Below are 23,703 nucleotides of genomic sequence, written 5' to 3' on the forward strand. Positions count from 1 at the left end.
ACAATTTTTCGTCCCTGCCTCCCTGGATGCGGCTGGCATGAATCATGATTCAGATGAGTCTATTGACTTCATGACGGCTCCTTTGAGTTCACCCGACAGAGAAAAACGGACCCACATTCCGGTACCTGGCAAATTTCCTACCAACCATCCTCAGCTGGTCATTATGTGTTACGTTTTGCTCCGTGATACTTTGTATTAGTCATCCATCCTCCTGTAGCCCCGTCTTCCAACCGTCGGTCAGGTCCTCAAACGCGACAATCGGATTGCTACTACTTGCGGCGGCGTTTGGTGACTCGAGCCGCTTACCGTCCCGTCAGACAGTCGCTATGTCACGTAAGCATCATGCGCACGACATCTCGCTCAGGAGCTCGGGGACCTATATCCGCTGTGGCATAGTCAGCGATCGAGCTTGCATTGGTGGGCACCTGGGTAACCTTCACACATGTCGGGCTCTAATTTTCAGAGAACCTGCAGGTAGCATGCGGGCCTGTGTGCTATGTAGCACCCTGGCGGATACTTCCAAGCCCGAGGCTACGGATTCCGAACACTAGCAATGATTTATACTTTCGACCACATAATGCTAGTACTTTTCGTGACATTGACGTCAACATTCATCGCGTGGTCGACATCAGTGACGCGAGAAGTACTTACTGTGTATATGATAATATGATATCACAAGGTGAAAATGATTCGCAAGCGCCAGTCCTAGTCTCCCTCGCTGACCTCGTGAATCAGGTCCAACTGGCTTTGTGTTTATATGATGGGGCTTCAGCTTACAAAATTTTATGACTCTCTATAGGCCGAGCCTTGACCAGCGACTCACTTCCAAGGTGATGAGCATTTCGATTCTCCAACCGCTGAACGGAGTATCTCCTTTCTGAGCGATTTGCTTTCGAAATCACGTCAGTTGGCAGGGTTTCATGCGCGTGTATAATCCTAATTTCTGACCACCATCTGCCCTGTAGGTTTCCACTGAGGTTGAATGCGGATGGTGCAATGATGCCACTCAAAAGCTGGCTGGCACTTTCTTGCTGTAATTTCCGCGCGTGATAGATCACCCAAATTGCTATCTTCTCATCGCATACTCTCGAGCAACCACAGGGAGACTAAACTGCGATGACCGGTTTATTTGCCATAATATGGAAGGTCAGTTGGTGCCAGTCTTAAACTCCGTACTGCAAAGGATTTTACCCCGTACGCGGCAGGAAAATCCATTTTGATTTCACCCAGGACAACGCCGGAGGAAGTATAAGAAGTTGTTTCTACCATCCCAACATCCATCGGTTTCTCCAGTTCTACAGCCATGCTGTCCATCTTCGCTGTACCTTTTCTTGCTTTGTCCGTTGTAAGCGCGAGCACACCCATCGCCCGCTCCACCTCACCCGTCGTGGGAACTTGGTATGCCGGCTGGCACGCTACTGAAGGGTTCCCCCTATCTTCAGTCAGCTGGGGAAAGTACAATACAGTGTACTACTCATTTGCGTAAGTTGCCTGTGTTGCCTTACACGCAGATCGCTTTGGTTGGATTATTAACGACATAATGTCTCCCAGAATCCCCACTTCAAACGTGGACAGTTTGAGCCTGGACGGCTCTAATGGCGATCTGCTTCCTCAGTTCGTTTCCGACGCCCATGCAAATGTAAGCAAAGGAGAATCTACCGCTTCTCCAAGTTGATGTTTAGGGCACGTGCAGGGTGTTGCAGCCCATATTGCTGTCGGAGGCTGGCTTGGGAGTGTTTGGTTCTCTTCTAGCATTGCCACATCTGAAAACCGGACGGCGTTTGTGAAGACTGTGGCAAATTTTGCTTATGAGTACAACGTTGATGGCATTCAGTTCGAGTCAGTCGATCCTTGTGGCTGTAAACTCATGCGCTAACTTCAGCTGTCCTTGATTTCTGGCAGCTGGGAGTACCCCGGCAGGCAGGGTGCTGGTTGCAACACCATTAGCGTCAATGACACGGCCAATTTCCTAAAATTCCTCCAGGAGTTTCGCCAAAACCCAGTGGGGGCAAATCTGACCCTTTCGGCTGCCGTATCTCTCGCACCCTTCACAGATGCTAGCGGAAATCCCTCTGCCGACGTTTCCGGTTTTGCGAAGGTCTTCGATTACATCACCTTGATGAACTACGACGTTTGGGGTTCTTGGTCTTCGGATGTGGGGCCAAACGCACCGTTGAACGACACCTGCGCCTCGCCCGCGAACCAACAAGGCTCGGCCGTTTCTGCAATCAAGGCTTGGACTGCCGCGGGCATGCCGGTCAACCAGATTGTGCTCGGAGTTGCTTCCTACGGCCATTCATTCAGCGTCACTCCCTCTGCCGCCTTCAAGTCTGGCACAAAGAAGCTGGCTGCATACCCCGCTTTCGAGGCCTCTAAGCAGCCCTTGGGTGACGTTTGGGATGACACCAGTAGTGTCGATGTTTGTGGGGTGAAACAGGGTCCAGGTGGCACTTTTAGATTTTGGGGTCTCATTGACAATGGCTTCCTTACCGAAGAAGGCAAGCCTGCTCATGGCATCCACTACAGATATGACGAATGCAGTCAGACTGTAAGAGAGATTTCCATCCTGATTGTATATTGTAGGAGTGCTTATTTCACTGCTTTACAGCCATATGTATACAATGAGACCTCGCAAGTTATGATCTCCTTCGACAATCCCAAGTCGCTCGCTGCCAAGGGCAAGTTTATTAAGGAGACTGGGCTACGCGGTTTCACAATGTGGGAAGCTGCTGGTGATTACAACGATATGCTCCTTGACTCCATCAAAAAAGGTTCGGGGCTTTAAATATGTCGCCGCTAATACCATCCTTTTGCACTCTTCCGGTCACTACTAAAATGAACTACGTATACCGCACATTCACATATTTGTCGTGTCTTTCGTACATATTGTAGATTATCCTTCGCAGTAAATGTGTTGACAATCCGTGCTAATAGTATTTTTCCTTCTGCTCATGCTGAATGAAAACGCCCGGGATTGTCATCCTTTAAGCCTATTCAAGCATTGCAAGCGAGGCTCAACGGTATTTGCACTGAGCACCATCTTCCACATTGCTTGAGCACCTCTGTATGTCCAAAAACAACTTCATCTCATTCGTTTCAAATCCACTGGGCGTTTCGACGAAAAATATAAAATTACTATGTAAGGAGCAACAAAATGTCACCTAGGCATGGCTCGTGAATAGGTTCCAACAAGAATAAGTACAGCAACTACTGCGGTCACCGACAGTCGACACATCCTCACAAACATGAGCCTGCCGTGGAAAGAAATTCTAGTTATCATTAGGATAATACACAAAGAAGTCACCGACCATGCTATCTCCGTTTCATCAGGTCCATCAATTTTGTGAGTGCGCTTCCAGTCTTGTGAGGTTCCGGGCAAGGGAGCTCCCTCACGAACACGTTAGTATCTACGGAAGATATTTCCCCATTTCTCGCCCACTTTCGAACCGCGTCCACCAAGCTCTTTTCGACCCATCGCATTACCATGCTTTCCTTTTGCCAAACACCATCCGTCAAGATAGCGAGGGGGCCGCCAATCCTCACACGAGCAGACATGTCACTTGACGATGATGCGGAGGGAGCATGCATTCTGTTTGCCATGATCACATCCGTAAATATACGGTCTCCGACTACAACCAGTTCACCATCGGAGATCGGAACACGGAGAGATGAAAAGTAGGCGCGTATCGAAGCAATGCAGGAGTAACCAGGTTTAAGGGTGTCGTGTCGGAGAACCGGGACAGACAGGTGATATGACACCGATTCTGCCTGTGTATGTTCAACTTCTGACTATGTTTGACGCATGCTGGTCATACCTGTATTCCTCCTGCGTCGAACTTGGTACCAGCGGAATTGCTGACGATGAGTATGTTTCCTTCCCCGAATGCCTCACGACATTCTCTCCAGGCATCCTGGAAAGTGGGCACTTGTCACCCGGCTTTCATTTATGACCCTTTAAACTCACCTCGAGCTCTGGCACAAGGGGGTCTTTATACGGAATTGTCTGCTACTTGTTTAGGAAATTAGAGACGGTCGTAAATTTTGAGACTAACCAAGCAATTGTCTTTATCAAAGACCGCTCCTCTATAGCCAGCATTCCGAAGCGCCAAAAAATCAATTTGGCGAATATCTGTCTGTGGTTTAACGTTAGTTATGGTCACAAAGGCGGAAAACTGGGGCGACCTTTTACTGTTAGATGTGGAATCACAAGTCGGGGATTCCTAAGCAGTTGAAATGGAGCAAGAATTCCTGGTATGTTCAAGGGCATCGATAGAAACGGTGAAAAGGCGCTCTCGCTTCAAGTATATTTAGACCAATTAAAAGCTATGCAACATTTCCTGACACGGCGACACCCCGGCAAACGCCGTGGACTGACCTTGCAATTTCGACCAACAAGTCCATCTCTAGCAGCATTAAGATCTGCCTATATCAACTCCAGCAACGTACTAAGAAACATGGACGACTTTGATTTTGACCGCGCGGCCTCTGCCTTTCCTGACATCGACTTGGATGGGCAGGGTGACGTATCCTTGCCATCGGCCCCCCAGCCCAGCAGTGGCTTCTCATTTGATGACTTCGGCACTCCACTGGGAGCGACCGAAGTGAAGGTCACAGGCGATGATGAGATTGAGAAGTTTGAGGATCAATTTCCAGAGCTGAATATTGGACAGGTAAGTAGTGTTCATGGGTAACTGCACTGTATTGAGGTGCCTGCTTGCTGCGTAGCCTGTATCTTCTTCTGCACCTGCCCTACCAACTTTTGGTGCTCCCCCTCCGTTCGCTCCTCGCCCTCAGCCATCAGCATTTTCGTCTACGCCCATCCTCAACCAGCAACTCGACGAGGATGAGCCCGAAGTTATCAGGTACATTGCCAAATCATTATATGCGAAGTTCACCTCTGACAGTTGTCTACAGGAAATGGCGCGAGAGCCAGGTAGAGGAGATCCAAGCTCGTGATGAGGCCAGCAAGGCTAAACGCCAACAAACTATTTCGAGGGCCGAACATGCTATTGACCAATTCTACGAGGAATACGCAGCAAAGAAAGAGCGAACTATTCGCGAAAACAAGTTAGTTAAGCCTTGGACAGCTAGACAGATCACACTGATGAATCTCTTAAAGGGACGAAGAAGGAGATTTCCTGGAGTCACTATCTTCATCTCTTACCAAAGGGACAACTTGGGAGCGTATTTGCGACACCATGGAGCTGCAAAATTCCCAGAGCAAAACAATCGCCAGGGCTGGTCCTGGTACCACTGACCTTTCACGGTTCAAAGAAGTGCTGTTGCGCTTGAAGCGCGAGGGAACTGCAGCTCCCGGTGCAGCTGGTTATTAGTCACTACATGTTTTACATGCATATACCTTTTGTTTTAATTTTCTGGACTTTTCTTTTCTCGTGAACGACTGAAAGCACATGAACGTAGGCAAAATGGTAATCCATTCAAGTCAGTATCCTCAGAGCTTGGGTGAAATGTTAGGACACAGGTGTGCCTCCACCCATGTAATACACTCCTCGATGAGTTTCTCCTTCACGCCGTCTGGTTCATTGTGAAGTTCATGATAGCCGCCCTGTTGAGAGATGAGACTGAGCTCGGGGCAGTGGCATCGCAATTGCTTACTTGGTAAATGGATATTTTCTTATCCTTCGCTGGTACCCGTTGATGAAATAGCTCAGAAGCTTTGACAGAAGTAACCTGCAAGACGTCAGAGCTGCCTCGGACGAGGTGTTTTAAAGGACGCGAACCTTGTCATCCGAACCATGTATAAAGAGGACCTGACGGCATTCGTGAATGGTACAGAATGGGGACTCAGCTGAAACAACTTACAGGAAGGTCAGCGGGCCAACGTGCATAATCAGTGTGTAAGAGGTGTTCGCCCTAAGAACTTGAGGTGAAACGTCAACCAGAAGAGCAGATTGGTTAATTACCCCGTCTAACATGTCGCTTACTCCGCGAAGCGACCCAATTTGCTTAACCATCGGATCTTTCGCATATGCCTCACCGACAGTCTTGTCATGCGACAAATCCTACAACGATGTGGTTAGCCGTACATATCAGCAAGGAGACAAAGGTGTGAGTACCTGACCCTTGACGTCGGATGGAATAGTGAGTGATGGCGCTAGCAGACTAGCCTTGCCACCTATCCATCTTGCTGCTTTAGCGGCTGGCTTCGCTTGGAGGATGAGGGGGCTAGTGGAAATTACACCCGCCAGGCCTGTTACTGTCTCCTTTGCAGGAGGAGCACTTGCCCTAGTAGGAAACGCAAGTGCCAATGCTCCGCCCTAGGATATAAATGGCACCTTAAGCGCTCGACGTTAAAGATATTTGATCCATACCATTGAATGCCCATAAAGAAACACAGGAATGGAATCAAACTCGCTTTTCGCGTGGTTTATAGCCCACTCAATGTCTTGAAATTGTTCCTTCCAGCTCGTCTTCGCATACGAGCTATCCTTGCTCTTCTTCTCCGTATCCAAGGCCGTCCTCCCGAAGCCGCGCTGGTCATACGCAAAGACAGCTATGTCGCGTGCGGACCAAGCAGGAAACACGTGTTCGTAGCGAGCAATGTGCTCTATGAACCCGTGCACGAAAACTACGACAGCTTTTGTTGTGGAAGCTGGGCGATACGTGCGAGTGTAGAATTGCGTGCGCTGTGGGCCAACTAGCCAGGACTCCGAGAAAGTCGTCATCATATGGATCTGCAAGAAGAATGATGCCACTCAACTTTGACAATGCAAGTTAATTATAAGACATGCCAAATTGGGAACCCTTAATTATAGGCACAGCATTATGTAATATTCTTCGCCGTGTCTATCAACTCCTTAAATTCCGATTCGACCATGTATGTTCTGTCATGACTTGCAAGCAAATACTGTCCTTCACTTGCATTCAGATAATGGACGAAAGTTGGAGTCTGCTGACCTCCGCCTCGTTGACGCGCCCCTTTGCCGACTTGCCAGCCCATTCAGCCGCATTCAACCACACCCTCCGCTCGGTGACACTGCAACCGTACCCCTTCCGCAACGGACACGAGGTCAAACGACAAACGCCCTCCTACAAACCATATGATAATTTTAGGGTGTCAGGACTCAGTAGAGACTGGTTCGGGGCTGTCCGATCGGCTGGGGGCCTTCGTTTCTAACAGGAACAAGCCTTGGCAAGGGACTTGGAGCGTATGGGGTGCTGTGAATTTGCGCCCTACGCTCGTGTTATCTACAACGACAGGTCGCGTGTACGTGATTCTCGTTAGCCATCCAAACATTTTAGGCTAACCCTTACATGTAGGTCTCAACATAGGCGCGCACAAAAAGTAGCCGAACACGGTTTGCGCGGGCAACACAGGGATGGTCTAACTGGTGATCAGTTCACCCTGAGGCATGCCTTGATCGCATTAATGGCGGTTACGAGTTCTGTCATCTAGATGACATGCTAAGCCCTTGACATGTCAGGACGGCAAGACCTTGCTGAGTTAGCTAGGTCTTTTTCGGCAGCAAGGTTTTTATTTCTGACGATCAGTGGCAAGTGTGGTATATAAATGTTGATCCAATAGTGATGATGAATAGACGGTATACGGTTATTTGTTTGTTGATCCTTGCATTTGACATGATTTGAGATCATGTCGATGACCTTGGTGTGTCTGTCGCCTCAATGTTCAGATCTCACCGAGTGGTCCTCTGACAGATATCAGCATTGATTTCCACTTTTATTAGGATCACCGCTGACTTCCGGTTTGTACGGGCTTCCAGTATCTCGTGCGTTCATCATCCCCACAAACGTGTGCTGCGTGCGTGTGACGATTCCGATACCAGCACCCTGGCCAAGTAGCCTAAGCAGAAGTTGATTGACACTCGACATCGTACTGTCAGTTTTGAACCTTCTGATACGGCTGTCTCCAGCCGGTCCACATCACGCTGGAGCAGTCCAAGCAGAAGCTTGTCTTCTTCTTGCGTCACCTCTATGTGGCGTTGATACCCCTGTGATTGATGCTCCAAGGTGACATTCATACGCCGCAGCTATTGTCCATTCTGGTCGTGGCTCCGATCACGGTGAGCAACATAAAATGGCACATCTTCCAGGCATTTCCTGTAGCAATCCGCGCTATTCACAACTGCCTCACATACCTGGTGGGTTGTTTGAAGCATCCGCGAACCCATCCTACGACTAACACAACCTTGCAGCACAATCGCACAAATCATTACCATGCTTTCCAACAACTCTGAGCAATGCAACTGCACCTCTGAGTGAGTCTTTTCTTGCACTACATTTCAGTGACTGGTTTCTGAATATCTGTCAAAAGCTGCAACTGCCAGGCCGGTAGCTGCACCTGCAAGAATTAAAGATCACGCGCAAGCGCAGGCATGATCATGTTGATTTTGGCTTGGCGTGTATATAAACAACCTATGAGCCTCGACCGTTTTACTATTACCGTTGTATTGAAATAAGTGCCGTGTTCAACAGAGTCAAAGTCGCCCGACTCGGACATGCATCAGGTTACCATTGACAAAGTCAATGACCTCAGGACTACCAAGATTAATTTGCCCTGTGACGTTATTTTGTTGCATGCGCAATGTAAGTCTTCCTTGGGTAGAACTAAGTGAAAACTGCTTCATTTTGAATATGCACGTATGCCCCAGAAACCTCCTGAGTCCGCATTATGTTTTCTTGTCACACATCTAGGAACAATTAAACTAGGAACGGGAGAAATATTCTACCTACTTCTGCTCGAGACTTACCGCTACCGATTAGAGCGACCACCGTCTGCCACCGCTTCATTTGCTTTGACATCCATTGGGTCAGCTACTGGACTATGTAGTCTGACTCTAAGTCTACATTTCAACGTCAAAGGCTCATCACGTGAGTGACATGTGTTATAGACTCTGACAACAAAATTAAATCTTGATATTTCAAATTGCCGCTGTGCGAAACATATATTAGCCTTGCGCAACGCCTCGCAAAACCGTGTGCGCCCTCTTAGGCCCTCTTCCGAGAGCGTCACTTGACAACGGTCGTTCGGGTGCAGCCGAGTGCCAGATTTAACACCGGTGATGCAGTCAGTATCTTCATCTCAACGACTGGTATTTGTTTTGCCATAACTCGATTATCATCGGACAGTGGAAGGGACATGTTTGCCCGTTGAAATTGAACTGGAACATGATACCCTGGGCCCAATACTCGCCTATACTCCTCTATACTCACACTGCGCTCACATGACACACTTATTCTCACAGGATATATTTCCAGCATGGGCCTTGAAATGTTCCAGCTGGACGACGGAGAAATTGCGGAAAGTTCTACGATAATAAGCACCATTCTAGTGAGTCCCATACTACATAACACTGATTGCATTTTCAACTTGATGTTGCTACAGATCACAGGTTCATCAGAGTTCCCATCGCCGTGGATCGTGTCTGTTCTGACTTGTCGGCCCTGACCTGCCCCGACTCGGCTACCAAAGAATTGAATATTTCACGGCACAAATATTTTCAGGCTCTGCCTGAGTCCGTCAGCGACGAGGCGGACGAAATTACGTCGAACGCTGAACGTATCCCGGCTGAATTACACGCTCAAAGACCAGTGCAGAATAGCGTATATGTAATGTTCCCGATCATGACACCACAGGATACCACTTGGAGTCCATGCAACCGCAATGTTGAAACTGTCACGCGTCAAACGAAGAGAACATCGAACATATGCTTCCTTGCGCCGGCCGGGCCGCAGGGACACCTGTTTGTCGCTACGCGAATAATATGAAAGCCACGTCCTTTCAAGTTGCCTTCAACACAATGCGTATCTCGTTCTTGACAACATTGGTGGGCGGGCTCTTCTCAGCACGAGGAGCTGCTCCAAAAACAGACGGCGTGTCATGTACCGTCCTAGCGAGTGGCGGAGACGATGGACCGGCATTCGTAAATGCTGTTCAACGTTGTAGCTCAGTGACAATCCCTCGTGAAACTACTCTTTCGATAGCAACCAGGATGAATATGACCGGATTGAAGGACAAGAAAATTGTATGTGACTGGATCCTATCATGATCTACTGACAATCTCATATAGTGGGTTGCAGGAACTGTCGGGAACCGTGAAATTCACAAACGATATGTCATATTGGATCAACGTATGTGTCGCAAATAGCAATGCTTCAATCGCTAATTCCTCGCTTTAGAACGGGTTTTACTTTGAGTTTCAGGACCAAATCGCCTTTTGGATCGTAGGTGGGAAGAACATCGATATTAACGGTGGTGGAACAATAGATGGTTCAGGTCAAGTATGTTAATTAACGCATAACAGGGTCTACGTGTTGCTAAATATCACACCCTACAGGTCTGGTATGACGCATTGTGAGCAGGACTTACAGCAGCCTGGATGTAACATTAGAACTGACTCTGCACCCAGCGCCACCAACAGTACTCTCTTGCGCCCGATCCTGCTCACGGTTTATCAAGCCACTAATGTTGCCATTAAAAACATTACGATGATCAACGGCCCTGAGTGGTTTAACTTTGTGGGCATTTCGAAATTCGATCAATCTTAGACTTAACGAGCTTACGCCTCACATTAGGTCAATGAAGGGAAAAATATTGTCTACGATGGCATCAACATTAGTGCCGTCTCGACATCAAGCAATCTTGCGAAGAATACCGATGGCTGGGATATATATCGCAGTGACAACGTTGTCATCACTAATTCGAACATCAATAACGGCGATGATTGTGTTTCATTAAAACCAAGTACCATCTGTTCTCGCTCGGGTGTTCCATGTTTCGCTCATGCAGATTGTGTCTTAGATTCAACAAACATTATTGTATCAGACTTATACTGCAATGGTTCACAGTCTGTAGAAGCTTTCTTTGGAAAAGCACCTACTTACTTTCTGTTGACAGTGGTATTTCCGTTGGCTCCCTCGGGCAGTATGCCGGGGTATATGATATTGTAGAAAACTTCACCTCGACGTGCGTTTGAAGACTGGCTCCAATGATAGCCAGGAGTACTCATTAAGAGCTCCTAGCAATATTCAAATGTATAATGCCCAGAATGGTGCGCGCATTAAAGCCTTTGCTGGTCCAGGGGTCGGCAGTGGCATTGTGAAGAACGTCACCTTCAGCTTCTTCACCGAGGGCAACGTCGACAACCCCTTGATCGTCAATCAGGTTCGCACTCATCTTCGTACGATCAGTGTCAGACTAAATTGCTTTGTAGTGTTACATGACCAATGCAACAGAGTGTACTGCATACCCTTCCAACGTATATATTCAGGATGTTACGTTTACCAAGTGCGCGAAGTTGTTTCTGTCCTTTGGTTGGAACTTACAAGAATGTGTCCCAAGTTTCAATGGTAGTTCATCTGGAAAAACAAAATCCGTAGTTGCTTCGCTGGCATGCTCGCCGGATAGCCGCTGCAGCAATATCAGCGTGAACGATGTATACCTTGAGTACGTTTTATTTGTTTGATTCTTCGGTTCAAAAACTAATCAATCTGCAAAGACCACCTTCAACATATGGCAGTGCGACCTACTCTTGCCAGAACGTGAATATCACCGGAAGCGATGCTCACCTGTTTGGTGACTGTGCAACTACTTAAATGTAACTGAACACATATGTGATGGTGCAGTGAAGGCTGTGGTGTAACGAGCTCGTAGTAGCACATTATTAGAAGGAACGACTATCTCTATCTTCGTTAAGTCATAAAAGTCTGCCTAGGGGACTGGTAGCACAGTCCTTGCAGGCCTAACTTTTTTGAACCTGCTCCGAGTCGCACATAACTTTGTTTACATAACTTCTCTATTTCTCTATTCAAGTCTGCCAGGATCGCCAGCGCCGCCCTGGATCCGACTGGCAGCTTTGCACCATGTCTCTCTTCTCCAGAATGAAATACATGAATGCTTTGTTCCACTGCAACCGCTCCACCTTCACTGCACATCGTTCAAGGCGGTTTTCCCTGTTCCCTGGCCGTACCCACATACCAAAAGACCAACCGTTTTATGAAGTTAAGAAGCCCAGTATCTTGGTCAAGTTCACCTGGACACTCCTCATAGCTGATGCAGTCTGCACGTAAGGTTTTCTGCTCTGGTACGTGCTGGTTTGACTCTAATGGCACAGATGATCCAGGCTAGCAATGTGTGAATTTTCCTGGAACTATTTTACGCGTCCTGTGGAACCAACCGAGTCTGCAATATCCGATGACCCCAATACTATTGGCAATACGCCACAATATGTACTCCGCCCAACATACCAGCGTGCTGGTCTGGTCTTTATGCATCTCGCGTTTGGAGGTTGGGTGGCATTTATGATTGGCATGAAGAGTGGGATGAATGTCAAGAGGATCTGGCTGACTCCACGTCCACGAGAGGATCTGACCACGACGGCGCGGAAAGCAATTGTGCGCCCAAAGGTCGCGACTTTCGAAAGTTTCGGCGGTTTTGGTCTACGGGGCGATGTACTAAACGTCAAACATTGCCGCTTATCCACTACAAAACCCGCAGACGACCTGTCGTTAATTGTCGCCACACCGGGAAATAGAGAACAACGGCTTTCGATCGCGACGAAAGGCGTTTATATCGCCGGGAGGCCTGTTTCACGCGATGAAGTTCACACCTCGCTCTTGCAAGTCTTTGGACATAAATCTGATTCTGACCCCGCAACCTGGAGAAGTGGACCCATTCTAGGTGCACAGGTACGCCTATCCTGTCAACTGACAATCTCATTCTCATCTCATTTTCTTTTCCATCAGAAATCATAATCAAACGCGTACGCGATGGAGTCTTGCGAGCTTGCCGATCGCAGCTACCAGCTTGCAACGCACATTCCTACGACCAGACCGAGTGCCTGCCATGCGATGGTACACTTACTTACGTCCATTTGTGCATATCCTTATAGGCTCAATATTATTTGTCCGCCAAGAGGTGTGTAACGCAAATAAGCAAGACACTGACGAATGTCATACTGCCGTATACTGGTTAAGCTTAAGGTCCACCACGTTCACGGCAAGAGGCCACCTTGGCCTGGTTGCATTGGCTAAACGCATGAATAACGTGTTATCCGAGGAATTTGCCGATCCGTGGCAATGAACTCATACATCGCACTCCTGACCGCGCGATACAACCGGCGGTCTGACGCAGACACTATCCATTCTTCCGAATTCTATGTCCGCCGCGGCCTCCTCATTAATGGCGTTGCCAGCAAGACAAAACTCTTGGCATTATAGAAGGGCGTGGTTAGACATTTTGAAATGAAGTGATAGTTTTCCTGCTTCCCCGCTTGATCTGTTCAGGCTGCCATGTTTGCTTGTACTGTTGGTGGGTGGAGACAATGCTTTGACCACTCAGCCGATCGCGATGACGGTGGAGGCGGAATTCTTTCTCGTGTTAGTATGATTTATCGGTCGGTCTGGTCTCGGGATGGAACCCAAAAGAATTTTCCTAACAAGTTATCACTCTGGCCTACCGTGATCTTGGGGAGAGCGATCAACCCATTGTGCCCGATTAACAATGGTGTTAGCTGAGATCGATAGCCTAGGATCATTCCAAGTGAAAGTCGCAAAACCACTTGTTAGCTTCGCGAAAATACTTACATTTCCAAACTCGCATCGAAATCCGCCTGCCATACTATAAACTGACCTTTCTGCGCATGCCTAGACCATCAACAATAGCTGCTTGAATTCCTTCCGATACGACATGTTGGTCTTTGCACGTCATGCATGCCGGCGACAGTGAGGGCGCCGCACTGCGGCATCTGCCGTGATGCACTTGTTCCTCTGCCATCATGTCCGGTACTCAGTATATCCCTCACATACTATACTCAACCGCTTTGACCTCAATTTCTATGCATTTGCTGTGGCAGCGAAAAACAGCTGACGAGGACCGAGCGAGATTCAAGGCTCAGGCATCCATCCTGCAAGACCTCATTGAGCAACTTCGTTCGGGCAAGTCCATCTCCGACGAAGAAATAACGAAGTCGCGTAACCTTGCACGTATACATGGGGAGGGCAAACAGTCACCCGACAAGGAAGGAACTAACATTGGATGGATGGATGTGGTATGGGGCCGGAAAACGACTGCAGACCTTGGTGTCAGTGATGAATGGGAACGAAAGGATTTGGAACAAAGTGAGTCGTTCCTGCTGTCACACGCATCATCCAACTGACTGGTCCGCCCAGTACGCAAAGAAATTGAGGCAGAGCATTGATACATTCTTCTAACAAATATTGCTTGGTGAGCGTCATCCAAGCGTCTTCTACCTGTACACAATATACATCGGACCAATACATCTACAGAGTGTATATGCGCTTACAAAAAAAATTAGTATACCCATTATCCAAGACGCGAATGTTTTATACTGCGAGCGCATATTCTGAATGGATGGTGATCTTGCAAGTCAATGCGACAAGCCCGGTGTCAGAAAGTCTCGCAGGGTACCCTAGGGACCTCAGGCTGGTGTATTTGCATTTGCGCCATTCTGGGCAGACTAAGCAAATGCAGAGTTTAAACATATGACAGCCACTCACCGCGTTGGGGGTGCCATTTGCGTTGCCTTTGTCTTTGTTCCTCTTCTTAACTGGATCCTTAATTGTTGGAACCGAGTCCCCCGCGGTACCATTTACGCCGTCTCCGTCACCAGTCTTTGGTGGCTCAGTCACAGAAGCGTTATTCACACGGGCGAGCTGGAATATGTCGCAGATGATCCTCCTGACTTCTTCATCCCCAGCGCTCGCACTCGTTGGAGAACGGCATCCTTTCTCTGCCGACCTCTGCACCGCTCTTTCCCGCACCATTGTGAGCTTGAGAATCGTTTCGATGTCGAGCTTTGAAGCCTCTGAAAGAGGAGGGAGTGTAGGGCTCATAGCCAAGGTCGAATATGATGGTAACAGAAGTTGCGCATCGATGTTGAAGTCGGAATAGATCTTAATTTTGTCGATGGGTTTTAGGTCAAGCTTCTCAAGCTGGCGGACAACCAGCTTTCGCATCTTGTGGAAGCCCCACCGCGTTGCTAGCCTTAAGATCACCAACCACTTCTCGAGCGGTTGGTTTTCGTATTCGAAATCCCTAGAAAGGCCACAAGTTTTAGTAACGACATCGGTGAGCATTGGGTGAGTGCGCTATAACTCACTCGTCATAGAACACCCACAGGAAGTGGGCAAATTCCTCGGGTTGAACATCCAACGTGTAAGGCTTGGTGTTACCATCGCCGCCAGAAAATATTTCTCTGAAGGAAATTGATTCCCGCTCGAAGAAATGCCGATGTACTTTGAACAGGACGCTTTGAGCCTGGATGAAGAGAAAATTTAATCCTTCATCAGCGCTTCATACCCCAGGGAGCTCACTAAAAATTGAGTGTCCCCAGTGGGAATGAAATACTGAGGATGGCTTTTGATTTGCGAAAATCCGTTGTCGGAGGTGGGTTTGGGTGGCATGGTGGATATCGATGATCGTGGGGTGAATAATGTTCGTATGCCTCCTTGATTCAATTGTCGTTTATACTTATCTACTTTTCAAGCGCTGGTGATGCTTCGAATATCAGCCAGGCCAGGACGCCATCAGACTTCAGATTGCTCAATATAGTCCCGTCCCGCAGTCCTAGCGACTGTCGACGTAATGATAATCCCTCATTATTGCGTGACCTCGCCCACAGGAATGACAAAGTAGGTATGTACAATAACAAGAGTACAAGGGATGCTCGCTCGGATCTTCGCCGACGATCACCAGAAGTTTCGTAATGAGGGCGAGCCGCGCCCACGAGGCTCCTCGAGGCAACACGTTGAGGACCGTGTACTTACGGAATGTTCTGGTCCGCCACCGAGGTGAACGGGTACATACAATTGTCTCCCGCGTGTTCGCGGATCATTCGCTGAGCGAGAAGTTTTCTGATGCAAACACAAAATAGATTGATCATGACTCAAGGAATGGCAGACAATCGAAACGACAGAACTCGAGAGTCACTTTTTGAAACGGAAACGAAGGAAATTGCCAAGCGCCAAAATTCTACTCTCCAACTTGGGCGAACTTAATTCTGAGCCTTCTTGCCCTTGCCCCCGCCTCCGCCTCCTCCTCCGCGTCCCCCACGATTGTTATTCTTCCCCCCGCGACTCGCATTGCCTTAGATAAAATTGATTCATGAGATTGTACATCGAATTGATATTACCGCAATGCTCACCTTGACGCCCGCCGCGTCCACCTTCGCTATCAGACAGCACACTAGACAGGTCAAAGTCCTTGGTTTGAGTTTCATCCTTCTCAGCATCATTTTCGATCGTCTCATTCTCATCGTTACTCTTAACATCAACGGGTGGTGGTACAACAAGGTCAGGAGTAGGGGTGACAACAGTGATGGAACTATCAAGAGCCTGAGAACCAGTTTTTTGATCCTCTGTTCCCTCCTGTGATACCAAGAATGAGTCGAAGTCAGAAAAGGATAAGTATGGGACTCGCCAGCGATGAAGGCTTACCCGATCCGTTCGGTTTGCTCCACAAGCCCTTGGATGCATCGGCCGTGGGGGTTGCAGCGGTTGCAGCGGAGGGAGAGCTCGTCTGCTCGGGTGTCGCTTTGGCCGGCGGCGTGGGCTTATTCTCAGGCAATGGGGCAGCTTGCTTCTGATCAGCAGCTGGCGACGAGGAAGCGGGAGCACTTGGCGAAGACAAAAAAGTGTCCACGGCAGAGACGAACGACGTCCGTGTAGTGTCCGTCCGTGTGGTGTCGATGGAGGAACGGGCAGCTGGGTCAGAGTTGGATGAACCGTTGGTACGAATTGAGGAGCTGCCATTGGCTTTGGGTGCCGTCGACCCATTAACCTTCGTGCTACCAGAGTAGTTCGAGCCGTTGGTGTAGCTAGGTGAAGTACTGGTCTGCGGAATCGGCGACGTTGGTCGCGATGCTATTCCGAAAACCTCCCTGATCATAGTTTCCATCTCACTGTCGTCAAAGTCATCGAATGTAGGCGAGCGGATTCCACTCTCAGCAGCACGCTGGCGAGCCCGCTCACGAGCATCTGCGACACGGAGAACGGTCTCCATCCCAAGCTGCATACCCTCAGCAAAGGTCAAAGGCTTATCCCTCTTGCAGACAGCGATGTACGCTGGGACGAGGAAGAGCTTGTTGATAGTGTACTCGTGATAGATTGCGATCTTGTCGACGGGTTCTATCTGAATCTTCTCGAGTTCGCGCACGGTGAGCTCCTTGACGTTGCCGAAACTCCACCGATTGGCAAGCTGTAAGATGCTCAGCCACGTCTCGAGAGGCGCCTCATAGAGCGAATATTTCCTGTTCACAACTGTCAGGATGCTTGGCACAATAAAATTTAATTGAACGAGCATACGGGTTGTAAAAGACCCAGAGAAAACGTGCAAAGTCTTCGCTCTTGACGTCCAAGGTAAAAGCATTGTTGTCCGATGAGCCGCGTTCCTCGCCTTCGGATGACTGGAACTTCTGCCGGAAGAACAGCGATTCACGCTCGAAAAAATGACTGTGTATCCGGTAAAGATGATTCTCGACCTGCGAAATTCGAAGTTGCAACCATCAATCTGAGGCCCTGGTGAACACAACGTCTGTTCGACACTCACCAATACGGTCATATCACCGCCACGCAAATAGTAATCCTTATGATGGATGACGCGAGCTAATCCGTGTTCTGATGAGTTAACCATGATGGACTCTACCTGAGAGCTGAGGGAGGGAGGAGGGAGGTGAAAGGGCTTGGGTTCTAGAGGAAATTTTCGAAGGAAGTCAAGATATACGTTTCTTGAATCCGGTTCCAGTGTTAACGATCAAAAGCAGCTACACGTGTTCTGCGCGTGTCGTCCATTGTTCCGTCGTCCTTTTATTCCTAACAAATTCCTTAGCCTGAAGATCGATTGCGTAAATCATCGTTGCCTATTGTCCAGTGTTGTCCAAACTTTGGAGTCCGCTTGCACTATAGTACCACGATGTTGTCGAACAAACACCGCTGAGTTACGTGCGATGTCGGGAAGCAGCGCGCTGCAGGTGAGTTGGATGACATCCCAGGGAGACTGAAATTTTCAAAAGAGTGTGCTCCGCGGGAAGCCATCAATTTTTATATCAAATCAACACAGGATTCGTGATACACGCAACTTGCGGATCAGTGCTGAGCGCTCAGTTTCGGGGTTCCTGCCAGCTAGACAGACAAACTTGCCTCAAGGCAAGCTGTGATGTGACTCGGATACACCGCAAGTGACACAGGAATCACATTCCCGGGCTCTTGCGTACGTGAAATGTAGGCGTACGCAATTCATGCGACCCACCTACAGGCAACACGAGGTCAATGGACGATAGATAAGGCGTACGTCAAGGATCATCCATCGTGGATCCTGCGCTCCATGGCTCCGCAGGATTGATTGCCTACGCATTCATTGCGTTTTGGGCGGCCGCAGCAGCTCGCTTGTTCTCGTCGTGAGTCATCAAGCAGCAGACTACGTTGCGTCACTGATTCTAGGCCGCCATTGATTTCAAATACGCGGCGTATCTGTATGGACGCAACGGGCCGAAAATTAGAGTGGGAGTTGCGGATCGTCAACTGCCGTACTTGTTCAAGTTGGGTCATACGAGAAGGACCAGACGAGCACTATGGAGGCTGACCTGAGGAACAGGCCACAGAGGACTGATGATCCAAAGACTCACGATCCAATGATTCTGAATTTTCCAATACTCAGTTATGGAAGACTATGGTATCAGTACTAGTCTGCTTCTCGAATGATTGCTCGAAAGTGGTAAAGGTATCCTTCCCAAGGATGGCGAATACTACGCGATGAAACGAATGCCGGTATCGCGCACCTTTCACAGCCAATAACTCTGCCCAGATCCTCGCAACAACTTCGACATCATTTTGAAATACCCCCGTTCCAAAACTGCCCAAGACGATGTTCTTAGCACCCTGCTGTTCAAACAAGAACAAGATGCGCCCCATTCTCTCTTTCATAGCAGACTCGATGGGCATCTCAATCCCCGCAGGCTGTGGCTCATCCCCAGCTTTCTTTCTCACATCGCCAGCATTTACAGCTGCGCTTGTTAGAACATCGACTTCGAAAGGCGACGCCCAATCCCCTGTGTCATCCTTCAAGATCACGACAGAAGGTGTGTAGACCATTGCGTGATGATAATACCCTCCGTTTCTATCACGGACATGTAGTCGGTAGAAGCGTTGCGCGGTGTCCGTCATTAGAGAGGGATAGAGTGTGGATGACCGGGCTATAGACTCCTCTTGAGCTTGTGCCCCATTCAGAAAACCGCCTCCAGGACGTGTAGCAGACGCAAAGTTCAATATTGCTATCCTGCCGAAGCTAGTGGAGCGAGATGAAAGAGTATTGAATAACAATCTGGCACCGTCAAGGGTCGAAACCTCTAGGATGGACACCTCAGATTTTGTAGCTGCGAGATTACGTGGTGGAGCACTGGTGGACCAGGTGGATAGCAAAGAATCTGGAGCATAATAACGAGTGTTATGATTTGAGAAGTTGACTTTGGCAGCGAGATCATGAGAAATGTCAGTGATGGTGACCGTGCCATTCTCAATCGCGTCCAACGTGCTCTGCGCGATTTCTTGAAGTTGACTACGCCTACCACTGGTCCGGGAGTGTGAGCTCGGGCCTCGAATACCGGTTTTTTGAAATGCAAGCTTTGTCTGAACGCTCATCGCAGTTGTGACAAGGTGGATGTCGATGAGCGTCTATCTGTGATCGCTCCTTTTCCACAAACCTTTGTCATTATCGATGAGTGACACGGTCCGAACGCTCTGAGTCTTTGACTTCAATTGTGAACTCGGCTCCTATTCAAAAGTTTTTTCCACTGAACGTCCCATTTTCGGGGGCGGCCGGTCAACGTCAACTTTCAACAACGACGACGGTTCGCCCCACGACATTTGAAGAAGACTTTTCGTTTCAGATTCTAGGCCCGACTCGCGCCGAGGGGATTCAGCGCCTAACGGTGATCTCGACTTTCACACGAGCGGTATAGAGCTGTCTATATGCATATACATACTTGAGTCCCATAAACGCCGTCGTAAATTTGGCACCACCCATCGCTCTCACGTTTCTGCTTCCAAGCGTACTAACGGCCCGCTACAAGGACATCTCACCTCTTTCACCACGCACAAGTCAAAATCGCAAGATGCTGTCATCCCTTGAACCCCTGGAGGAGGTGAGCGCATTTGTGCTGTACTACACCACACAGGGTGAAGCTCAATTCGTGCAGAGATTCAGACAGGTAGAAGAAGAGAGTGAGCGGAGGGCCATGCAAGAGCAAGAGCAGTCGGCGAATGAGCTAGTCGACCCCGATCAAGCTAGGCGGCGACATCGGCGGAAGAAGAGTTCTGTGTCAGTTTCTCGATTCGGCCAGGTGCGGGTCATTCACCTAGTATGTAGTCCATGCATAACTCACCCTTAAACACGAACAGCCTTCATATGTCAATGGCTCAAGTAGTTCTACTTCACCCACACCTTCACTACTTGCTGCTGTTGCCCACAAGTCAACATTCTATCATTCATTAGTAAACGTAAGTAGCTTTTTGTTGTGCCTGCTCATACCCTGATCGGAATTTTCAGCCCAGAAGCATGGACTCATTCATTTCCGAAGGCTCAGAAAACGAATCTCACCATTTAGAGGACGACCAGCAGGTGACACAAGTCCAACGAATACATGGCCGTCAGCCTTTTCAGAAGGCGGTTGGAGCTATACTACCCCGACGCATGTCTCGGTCGCACTCACAAAACGTACTCTCGACGAACACACGCTTGGTCGTAGACGTCTCTGTCGAAAAGGCAACGGTAGATGCTGCGCATGCGCACTCTGAGGACAATCACACCACCACCATTCACGCGACCAAAGGAGCAGAGCTACGCCCTAGTACGTCCCGGACTATTAGTGCACTGAGCGCCAAGCCACCGACAAACGGACTAGTCGACCGGGCGAAATCGTTCGCTCGGAAATTCGGGCGTAAGAGAAAGCCCGTTTCTGGGTGAGACGAAGCGGGTGTTATGCGCCTAGCGTTTGAGCTGCCAAGGAGACTCTGGAATGAAATGGACCTGTATTGATGTTCCGAGCAGTTGCTAGGCTTCATCGAGGGCGTTGATAACCTTGAAGCGCTCATCCAGCAGATTTGCATCAGATTTTCTTTCATGTACATCCGCATTATCGATGGCATGATATGACTCATGACTCATGAACAGAATAAGCCAATCGTTGTTCAGTCGCTTTTCCTCCGCCGAAAATTAAATTGGCTCTCCTCGTGAGTTCAGTGCCGTGATTTACGTGCTTCGAGATCGATTATCTTCCAATTCTGAATTTATAATCAGATCGAAGAATGCATCTCCGGGGTGGCAGTAGCAGTGCGGAAACAATTATGTGCCCTCATAAAAGCAAACCGACATGATAGGCGCCAGCGAGTCTTTACTCTCAATCACTCTCCAACTAATTCTGGGAAGAGTACCAAATGAGCGGAGTCCATACAGGAAGTTCGTCGGCTATGCATCTATCTGCCCCCAGACGTGTTGTGGACAAATGCACCCCACGGGACAAGTACGCCCGGACGCACGTACATCTAAAGAGTTCATTCCTCTCGAGCTCTGATGATTTGGGTGTAAAGACCGTGGGTCTCATCATAATTCTCCAGTCTCACTGTACTGATTAGATCTTACAGCCCAGCCCACCTTGGGTCCGCGCGTATAACTCACGACAACGCTCACAGTCTTCCGCAGATACCCAAGGCTGGAAGCATCTGCCAACCCCCATCCGACCAACCTTCCGCCCGCGTGACTATGCGTCACCACCACTCACTGCGGATGATATTTCTGAGTCGCACTCGAACTCTTTCAAAGTCCTACACCGGTCGCTACATCACCTTGATTTTGATCCAACTTGCCTTGACCGCCTCGATGAACAGCTCCTCCTTTCTCCAACTGAGTCATTCGTAGACGTATGCTACTCTGAAGCTGTCCACGACGAGAAAATTTCTGTTCCTATGCTCCAGCCCATTCAGCCCCGTATACGTAAAAGCACGAGGTTGTATGACCGTACAGCTGCCACTGATGAGGATCCTTTCCACGATTGGGATGAGAACTACTCCGTCAAGTTCAAAAAGGCTCGCAAGAAAGCAGTAAGTCTTTCGCGATTGTTGTGTAACTGTTACTGACATGTTCGTGCAGTTACCCCCACCCCCACTCCCAGAACTGCCAGAAACGTCGCTTCCCAGAACGAGTCACCAGGACTCAATGCTAGCTCTTCTGGAGTCACATATCCTTTATCACAATCCCAACGAATCTGTTCACTTCTTCCCAGTTTCTACGCAACGTTGCAGCGGGGAATCGCGAAAATCCTCTCTCGAAGCTCCCTCTGTCACACCTACGGGGTCGAATGGCAGATTCAGACGCATTTCTGATGCGCTGACTGGCCGTTCTCGAAGGCCAACTGCTTAAAACCCCCGCCAACGTCATTGATTGTAAAGCCATCGTTTCAGCTTTTTTGATCACTCAACAAAACCGGCATGCCGTACCACCTCCATTCCCTGATTGTTTTACTCTATCTTACTCGCATGCAGCAGAAACTCTATTTTGCGACCTTATACCCTGACGTTATTCTAACTTTTGATTCATACCCGCTTTTTGTTCTTTAGGATTGTATTCTAACTTTCCCTGCATCTCATGACAACCGGCTGTTCAAAATCTCCCCACAGTCGCCAGTATTTTCTACTTAGTCTTGGTCCGTAGATATCATGATCAGTGACGTACCGCTCAGCATCGATAACGCCTTGAATGAAATTATGAACTCACTTGGAACGCATTTGACGCATGGGCGCGATTCTCGAAGTTATTCTTACCCAAGTCTTACCTCATGATTGGTCGTTTGGTCGGCCATCCGGTGTTATGGTGGAAGTTGGATCCTTTATCCGACTTTCAAATGAACTGGACAAAGGGACTTTAAGTTAGCGTCGGTTTTACACGGGTCAAAACTTAATTGTCTTTGGGAGGGTGTAAAACGATGCCTATTCCGCTCAGTAAATGATGGTGACCTAGTCGACGGTTGATGTTACTCTGCGAGGTAACGACCTATGAGAGTCGAAGTCGAAGGACATGAGTAATGGCGTCATTCGGACAATGTAGACATGACATTCGAGGACATGAATGTGTCATTCGAAGTAACGACTGGCTACGAGAAGCATCGAGAAAGCCCTCGGGAACAGGGGCGTAGAGAGTAAAGTTTAATATGCTCGGAGAGAATGAGATTTAGTTGACGTCCAACAGAAAGTCTGGATAAACATCATGATGGGGACAAACCTTGTGAGCCGTTGTGAGGGAGGCAGGCATAAGGGACATTAAAACGCCATGACGACTTGAATTCTATAGGGCTGGGTTCATGCTCGAGAATACCGACCAAGTACATCCATACGGCCATGTGGGAGAGTGTGGGAGCCTGTGGGGCGAGAAGCGAAGGGCGGAACAGGTTGCCGACTCCTTAAAACTCGTTGGTTCCTGTGCAAATGGTTTTCTTGGGAAAATTTGCCGTAGCTCAAGGTCCATGTGTCTGATCATCGATATGCCATTTAAACCAGGACTTACCCGCCAAGATTCATCCTTTACTTTTCCATACTTGTAACTTGAGCACATCGAAATCGTTTGGAGCGAGGCCCTGCGAGGCCGTCATGTTCCAGAATGCTAACCTGATGGTGTTAGCCTCCTCAAATAGCCTGAAAGGAGCAAGAAGGCAGTCGAGT

The 23,703-nt window shown here is 48.7% G+C and overlaps 13 protein-coding genes across 13 annotated transcripts; 7 read left to right on the top strand and 6 right to left on the bottom strand.

The window, feature by feature from the left end:
* The first annotated feature begins 989 nt into the window (after positions 1-989).
* On the top strand, positions 990-2,964 carry DEU56DRAFT_472460 (chitinase). The gene is made up of 6 exons (XM_041346396.1): positions 990-1,146; positions 1,206-1,482; positions 1,552-1,639; positions 1,694-1,839; positions 1,903-2,548; positions 2,609-2,964. The coding sequence occupies exons 2-6, from the start codon at positions 1,304-1,306 to the stop codon at positions 2,783-2,785; spliced, it is 1,236 nt and encodes a 411-aa protein (XP_041213677.1). The 5' UTR covers positions 990-1,146; positions 1,206-1,303; the 3' UTR covers positions 2,786-2,964.
* Positions 2,965-3,112: 148 nt separating this feature from the next.
* DEU56DRAFT_773720 (HAD phosphatase) lies at positions 3,113-4,302 on the bottom strand. Its single transcript, XM_041351581.1, has 6 exons — positions 4,183-4,302; positions 4,053-4,129; positions 3,965-4,003; positions 3,816-3,911; positions 3,309-3,768; positions 3,113-3,251 (listed from the first exon to the last, which is right to left on the bottom strand). The coding sequence occupies exons 1-5, from the start codon at positions 4,265-4,267 to the stop codon at positions 3,313-3,315; spliced, it is 753 nt and encodes a 250-aa protein (XP_041213678.1). The 5' UTR covers positions 4,268-4,302; the 3' UTR covers positions 3,113-3,251; positions 3,309-3,312.
* Positions 4,303-4,360: 58 nt separating this feature from the next.
* Positions 4,361-5,413, top strand: DEU56DRAFT_773724 (clathrin light chain). Its single transcript, XM_041351582.1, has 4 exons — positions 4,361-4,670; positions 4,726-4,862; positions 4,915-5,067; positions 5,120-5,413. The coding sequence occupies exons 1-4, from the start codon at positions 4,455-4,457 to the stop codon at positions 5,331-5,333; spliced, it is 720 nt and encodes a 239-aa protein (XP_041213679.1). The 5' UTR covers positions 4,361-4,454; the 3' UTR covers positions 5,334-5,413.
* DEU56DRAFT_773726 (alpha beta-hydrolase) lies at positions 5,414-6,727 on the bottom strand. The gene is made up of 7 exons (XM_041351583.1): positions 6,333-6,727; positions 6,078-6,278; positions 5,925-6,023; positions 5,824-5,874; positions 5,742-5,771; positions 5,617-5,691; positions 5,414-5,566 (listed from the first exon to the last, which is right to left on the bottom strand). Exons 1-7 carry the CDS (start codon positions 6,687-6,689, stop codon positions 5,453-5,455), a joined length of 927 nt encoding a protein of 308 aa, XP_041213680.1. The 5' UTR covers positions 6,690-6,727; the 3' UTR covers positions 5,414-5,452.
* Positions 6,728-9,779: 3,052 nt separating this feature from the next.
* DEU56DRAFT_907653 (glycoside hydrolase family 28 protein) lies at positions 9,780-11,574 on the top strand (the record flags this gene model as incomplete). Its single annotated transcript, XM_041356925.1, has 11 exons — positions 9,780-10,004; positions 10,060-10,110; positions 10,159-10,260; positions 10,317-10,333; positions 10,389-10,497; positions 10,555-10,826; positions 10,877-10,945; positions 11,002-11,143; positions 11,193-11,266; positions 11,321-11,425; positions 11,478-11,574. The coding sequence occupies 11 exons, from the start codon at positions 9,780-9,782 to the stop codon at positions 11,572-11,574; spliced, it is 1,263 nt and encodes a 420-aa protein (XP_041213681.1).
* A 180-nt stretch (positions 11,575-11,754) lies between these two features.
* DEU56DRAFT_773739 (uncharacterized protein) lies at positions 11,755-12,901 on the top strand. Its single transcript, XM_041351584.1, has 3 exons — positions 11,755-12,044; positions 12,102-12,666; positions 12,724-12,901. The coding sequence occupies exons 1-3, from the start codon at positions 11,842-11,844 to the stop codon at positions 12,730-12,732; spliced, it is 777 nt and encodes a 258-aa protein (XP_041213682.1). The 5' UTR covers positions 11,755-11,841; the 3' UTR covers positions 12,733-12,901.
* Positions 12,902-13,629: 728 nt separating this feature from the next.
* On the top strand, positions 13,630-14,287 carry DEU56DRAFT_773741 (uncharacterized protein). The gene has a single exon (XM_041351585.1). The coding sequence runs from the start codon at positions 13,755-13,757 to the stop codon at positions 14,133-14,135; it is 381 nt and encodes a 126-aa protein (XP_041213683.1). The 5' UTR covers positions 13,630-13,754; the 3' UTR covers positions 14,136-14,287.
* Positions 14,288-14,299: 12 nt separating this feature from the next.
* On the bottom strand, positions 14,300-15,570 carry DEU56DRAFT_473136 (uncharacterized protein). The gene is made up of 4 exons (XM_041346397.1): positions 15,313-15,570; positions 15,099-15,256; positions 14,497-15,034; positions 14,300-14,447 (listed from the first exon to the last, which is right to left on the bottom strand). Exons 1-4 carry the CDS (start codon positions 15,400-15,402, stop codon positions 14,418-14,420), a joined length of 816 nt encoding a protein of 271 aa, XP_041213684.1. The 5' UTR covers positions 15,403-15,570; the 3' UTR covers positions 14,300-14,417.
* A 280-nt stretch (positions 15,571-15,850) lies between these two features.
* Positions 15,851-16,439, bottom strand: DEU56DRAFT_773745 (uncharacterized protein). Its single transcript, XM_041351586.1, has 2 exons — positions 16,143-16,439; positions 15,851-16,084 (listed from the first exon to the last, which is right to left on the bottom strand). Exons 1-2 carry the CDS (start codon positions 16,266-16,268, stop codon positions 15,971-15,973), a joined length of 240 nt encoding a protein of 79 aa, XP_041213685.1. The 5' UTR covers positions 16,269-16,439; the 3' UTR covers positions 15,851-15,970.
* Positions 16,391-17,629, bottom strand: DEU56DRAFT_727134 (uncharacterized protein; the record flags this gene model as incomplete). The annotated part of the gene is made up of 3 exons (XM_041347963.1): positions 16,391-17,246; positions 17,302-17,477; positions 17,546-17,629. The coding sequence occupies 3 exons, from the start codon at positions 17,627-17,629 to the stop codon at positions 16,391-16,393; spliced, it is 1,116 nt and encodes a 371-aa protein (XP_041213686.1).
* Positions 17,630-18,648: 1,019 nt separating this feature from the next.
* DEU56DRAFT_868644 (uncharacterized protein) lies at positions 18,649-20,017 on the bottom strand (the record flags this gene model as incomplete). Its single annotated transcript, XM_041355504.1, has 2 exons — positions 18,649-19,555; positions 19,977-20,017. The coding sequence occupies 2 exons, from the start codon at positions 20,015-20,017 to the stop codon at positions 18,649-18,651; spliced, it is 948 nt and encodes a 315-aa protein (XP_041213687.1).
* Positions 19,759-21,158, top strand: DEU56DRAFT_473164 (uncharacterized protein). Its single transcript, XM_041346398.1, has 4 exons — positions 19,759-20,135; positions 20,190-20,333; positions 20,392-20,490; positions 20,540-21,158. Exons 1-4 carry the CDS (start codon positions 20,106-20,108, stop codon positions 20,954-20,956), a joined length of 690 nt encoding a protein of 229 aa, XP_041213688.1. The 5' UTR covers positions 19,759-20,105; the 3' UTR covers positions 20,957-21,158.
* Positions 21,159-21,459: 301 nt separating this feature from the next.
* On the top strand, positions 21,460-22,408 carry DEU56DRAFT_868645 (uncharacterized protein; the record flags this gene model as incomplete). Its single annotated transcript, XM_041355505.1, has 3 exons — positions 21,460-21,582; positions 21,634-22,089; positions 22,139-22,408. The coding sequence occupies 3 exons, from the start codon at positions 21,460-21,462 to the stop codon at positions 22,406-22,408; spliced, it is 849 nt and encodes a 282-aa protein (XP_041213689.1).
* Between the last annotated feature and the right edge of the window lie 1,295 nt (positions 22,409-23,703).

Source organism: Suillus clintonianus (genome assembly GCF_016758775.1).
Source record: "Suillus clintonianus strain FC179 chromosome Unknown DEU56scaffold_6, whole genome shotgun sequence".
Taxonomy (NCBI): Eukaryota; Fungi; Basidiomycota; class Agaricomycetes; order Boletales; family Suillaceae; genus Suillus; species Suillus clintonianus.

Excerpts from the sequence above, each read along its gene's own strand:
- DEU56DRAFT_472460 (XM_041346396.1), top strand. The coding sequence starts at position 1,304 with ATGCTGTCCATCTTCGCTGTACCTTTTCTTGCTTTGTCCGTTGTAAGC. Across the intron at positions 1,640-1,693 it reads TTTCCGACGCCCATGCAAAT|GGTGTTGCAGCCCATATTGC; the intron begins GTAAGCAAAGGA and ends GGGCACGTGCAG. Across the intron at positions 2,549-2,608 it reads ATGACGAATGCAGTCAGACT|CCATATGTATACAATGAGAC; the intron begins GTAAGAGAGATT and ends ACTGCTTTACAG.
- DEU56DRAFT_773720 (XM_041351581.1), bottom strand. The coding sequence starts at position 4,267 with ATGCCCTTGAACATACCAGGAATTCTTGCTCCATTTCAACTGCTTAGG. Across the intron at positions 4,130-4,182 it reads TCCACATCTAACAGTAAAAG|ATATTCGCCAAATTGATTTT; the intron begins GTCGCCCCAGTT and ends AACCACAGACAG. Across the intron at positions 4,004-4,052 it reads TTGATAAAGACAATTGCTTG|ACAATTCCGTATAAAGACCC; the intron begins GTTAGTCTCAAA and ends AACAAGTAGCAG.
- DEU56DRAFT_773724 (XM_041351582.1), top strand. The coding sequence starts at position 4,455 with ATGGACGACTTTGATTTTGACCGCGCGGCCTCTGCCTTTCCTGACATC. Across the intron at positions 4,671-4,725 it reads CAGAGCTGAATATTGGACAG|CCTGTATCTTCTTCTGCACC; the intron begins GTAAGTAGTGTT and ends CTTGCTGCGTAG. Across the intron at positions 4,863-4,914 it reads GATGAGCCCGAAGTTATCAG|GAAATGGCGCGAGAGCCAGG; the intron begins GTACATTGCCAA and ends AGTTGTCTACAG.
- DEU56DRAFT_773726 (XM_041351583.1), bottom strand. The coding sequence starts at position 6,689 with ATGATGACGACTTTCTCGGAGTCCTGGCTAGTTGGCCCACAGCGCACG. Across the intron at positions 6,024-6,077 it reads CATCCGACGTCAAGGGTCAG|GATTTGTCGCATGACAAGAC; the intron begins GTACTCACACCT and ends ACATCGTTGTAG. Across the intron at positions 5,875-5,924 it reads TAAGCGACATGTTAGACGGG|GGCGAACACCTCTTACACAC; the intron begins GTAATTAACCAA and ends TCAAGTTCTTAG.
- DEU56DRAFT_773739 (XM_041351584.1), top strand. The coding sequence starts at position 11,842 with ATGTCTCTCTTCTCCAGAATGAAATACATGAATGCTTTGTTCCACTGC. Across the intron at positions 12,045-12,101 it reads ATAGCTGATGCAGTCTGCAC|GCTAGCAATGTGTGAATTTT; the intron begins GTAAGGTTTTCT and ends CAGATGATCCAG.
- DEU56DRAFT_773741 (XM_041351585.1), top strand. The coding sequence starts at position 13,755 with ATGTCCGGTACTCAGTATATCCCTCACATACTATACTCAACCGCTTTG.
- DEU56DRAFT_473136 (XM_041346397.1), bottom strand. The coding sequence starts at position 15,402 with ATGCCACCCAAACCCACCTCCGACAACGGATTTTCGCAAATCAAAAGC. Across the intron at positions 15,257-15,312 it reads CTGGGGACACTCAATTTTTA|GCTCAAAGCGTCCTGTTCAA; the intron begins GTGAGCTCCCTG and ends CTCTTCATCCAG. Across the intron at positions 14,448-14,496 it reads CAAATGGCACCCCCAACGCG|AATGGCGCAAATGCAAATAC; the intron begins GTGAGTGGCTGT and ends TAGTCTGCCCAG.
- DEU56DRAFT_773745 (XM_041351586.1), bottom strand. The coding sequence starts at position 16,268 with ATGTTAAGAGTAACGATGAGAATGAGACGATCGAAAATGATGCTGAGA. Across the intron at positions 16,085-16,142 it reads TGGACGCGGCGGGCGTCAAG|GCAATGCGAGTCGCGGGGGG; the intron begins GTGAGCATTGCG and ends ATTTTATCTAAG.
- DEU56DRAFT_473164 (XM_041346398.1), top strand. The coding sequence starts at position 20,106 with ATGCTGTCATCCCTTGAACCCCTGGAGGAG. Across the intron at positions 20,334-20,391 it reads CAGTTTCTCGATTCGGCCAG|CCTTCATATGTCAATGGCTC; the intron begins GTGCGGGTCATT and ends AAACACGAACAG. Across the intron at positions 20,491-20,539 it reads TCTATCATTCATTAGTAAAC|CCCAGAAGCATGGACTCATT; the intron begins GTAAGTAGCTTT and ends CGGAATTTTCAG.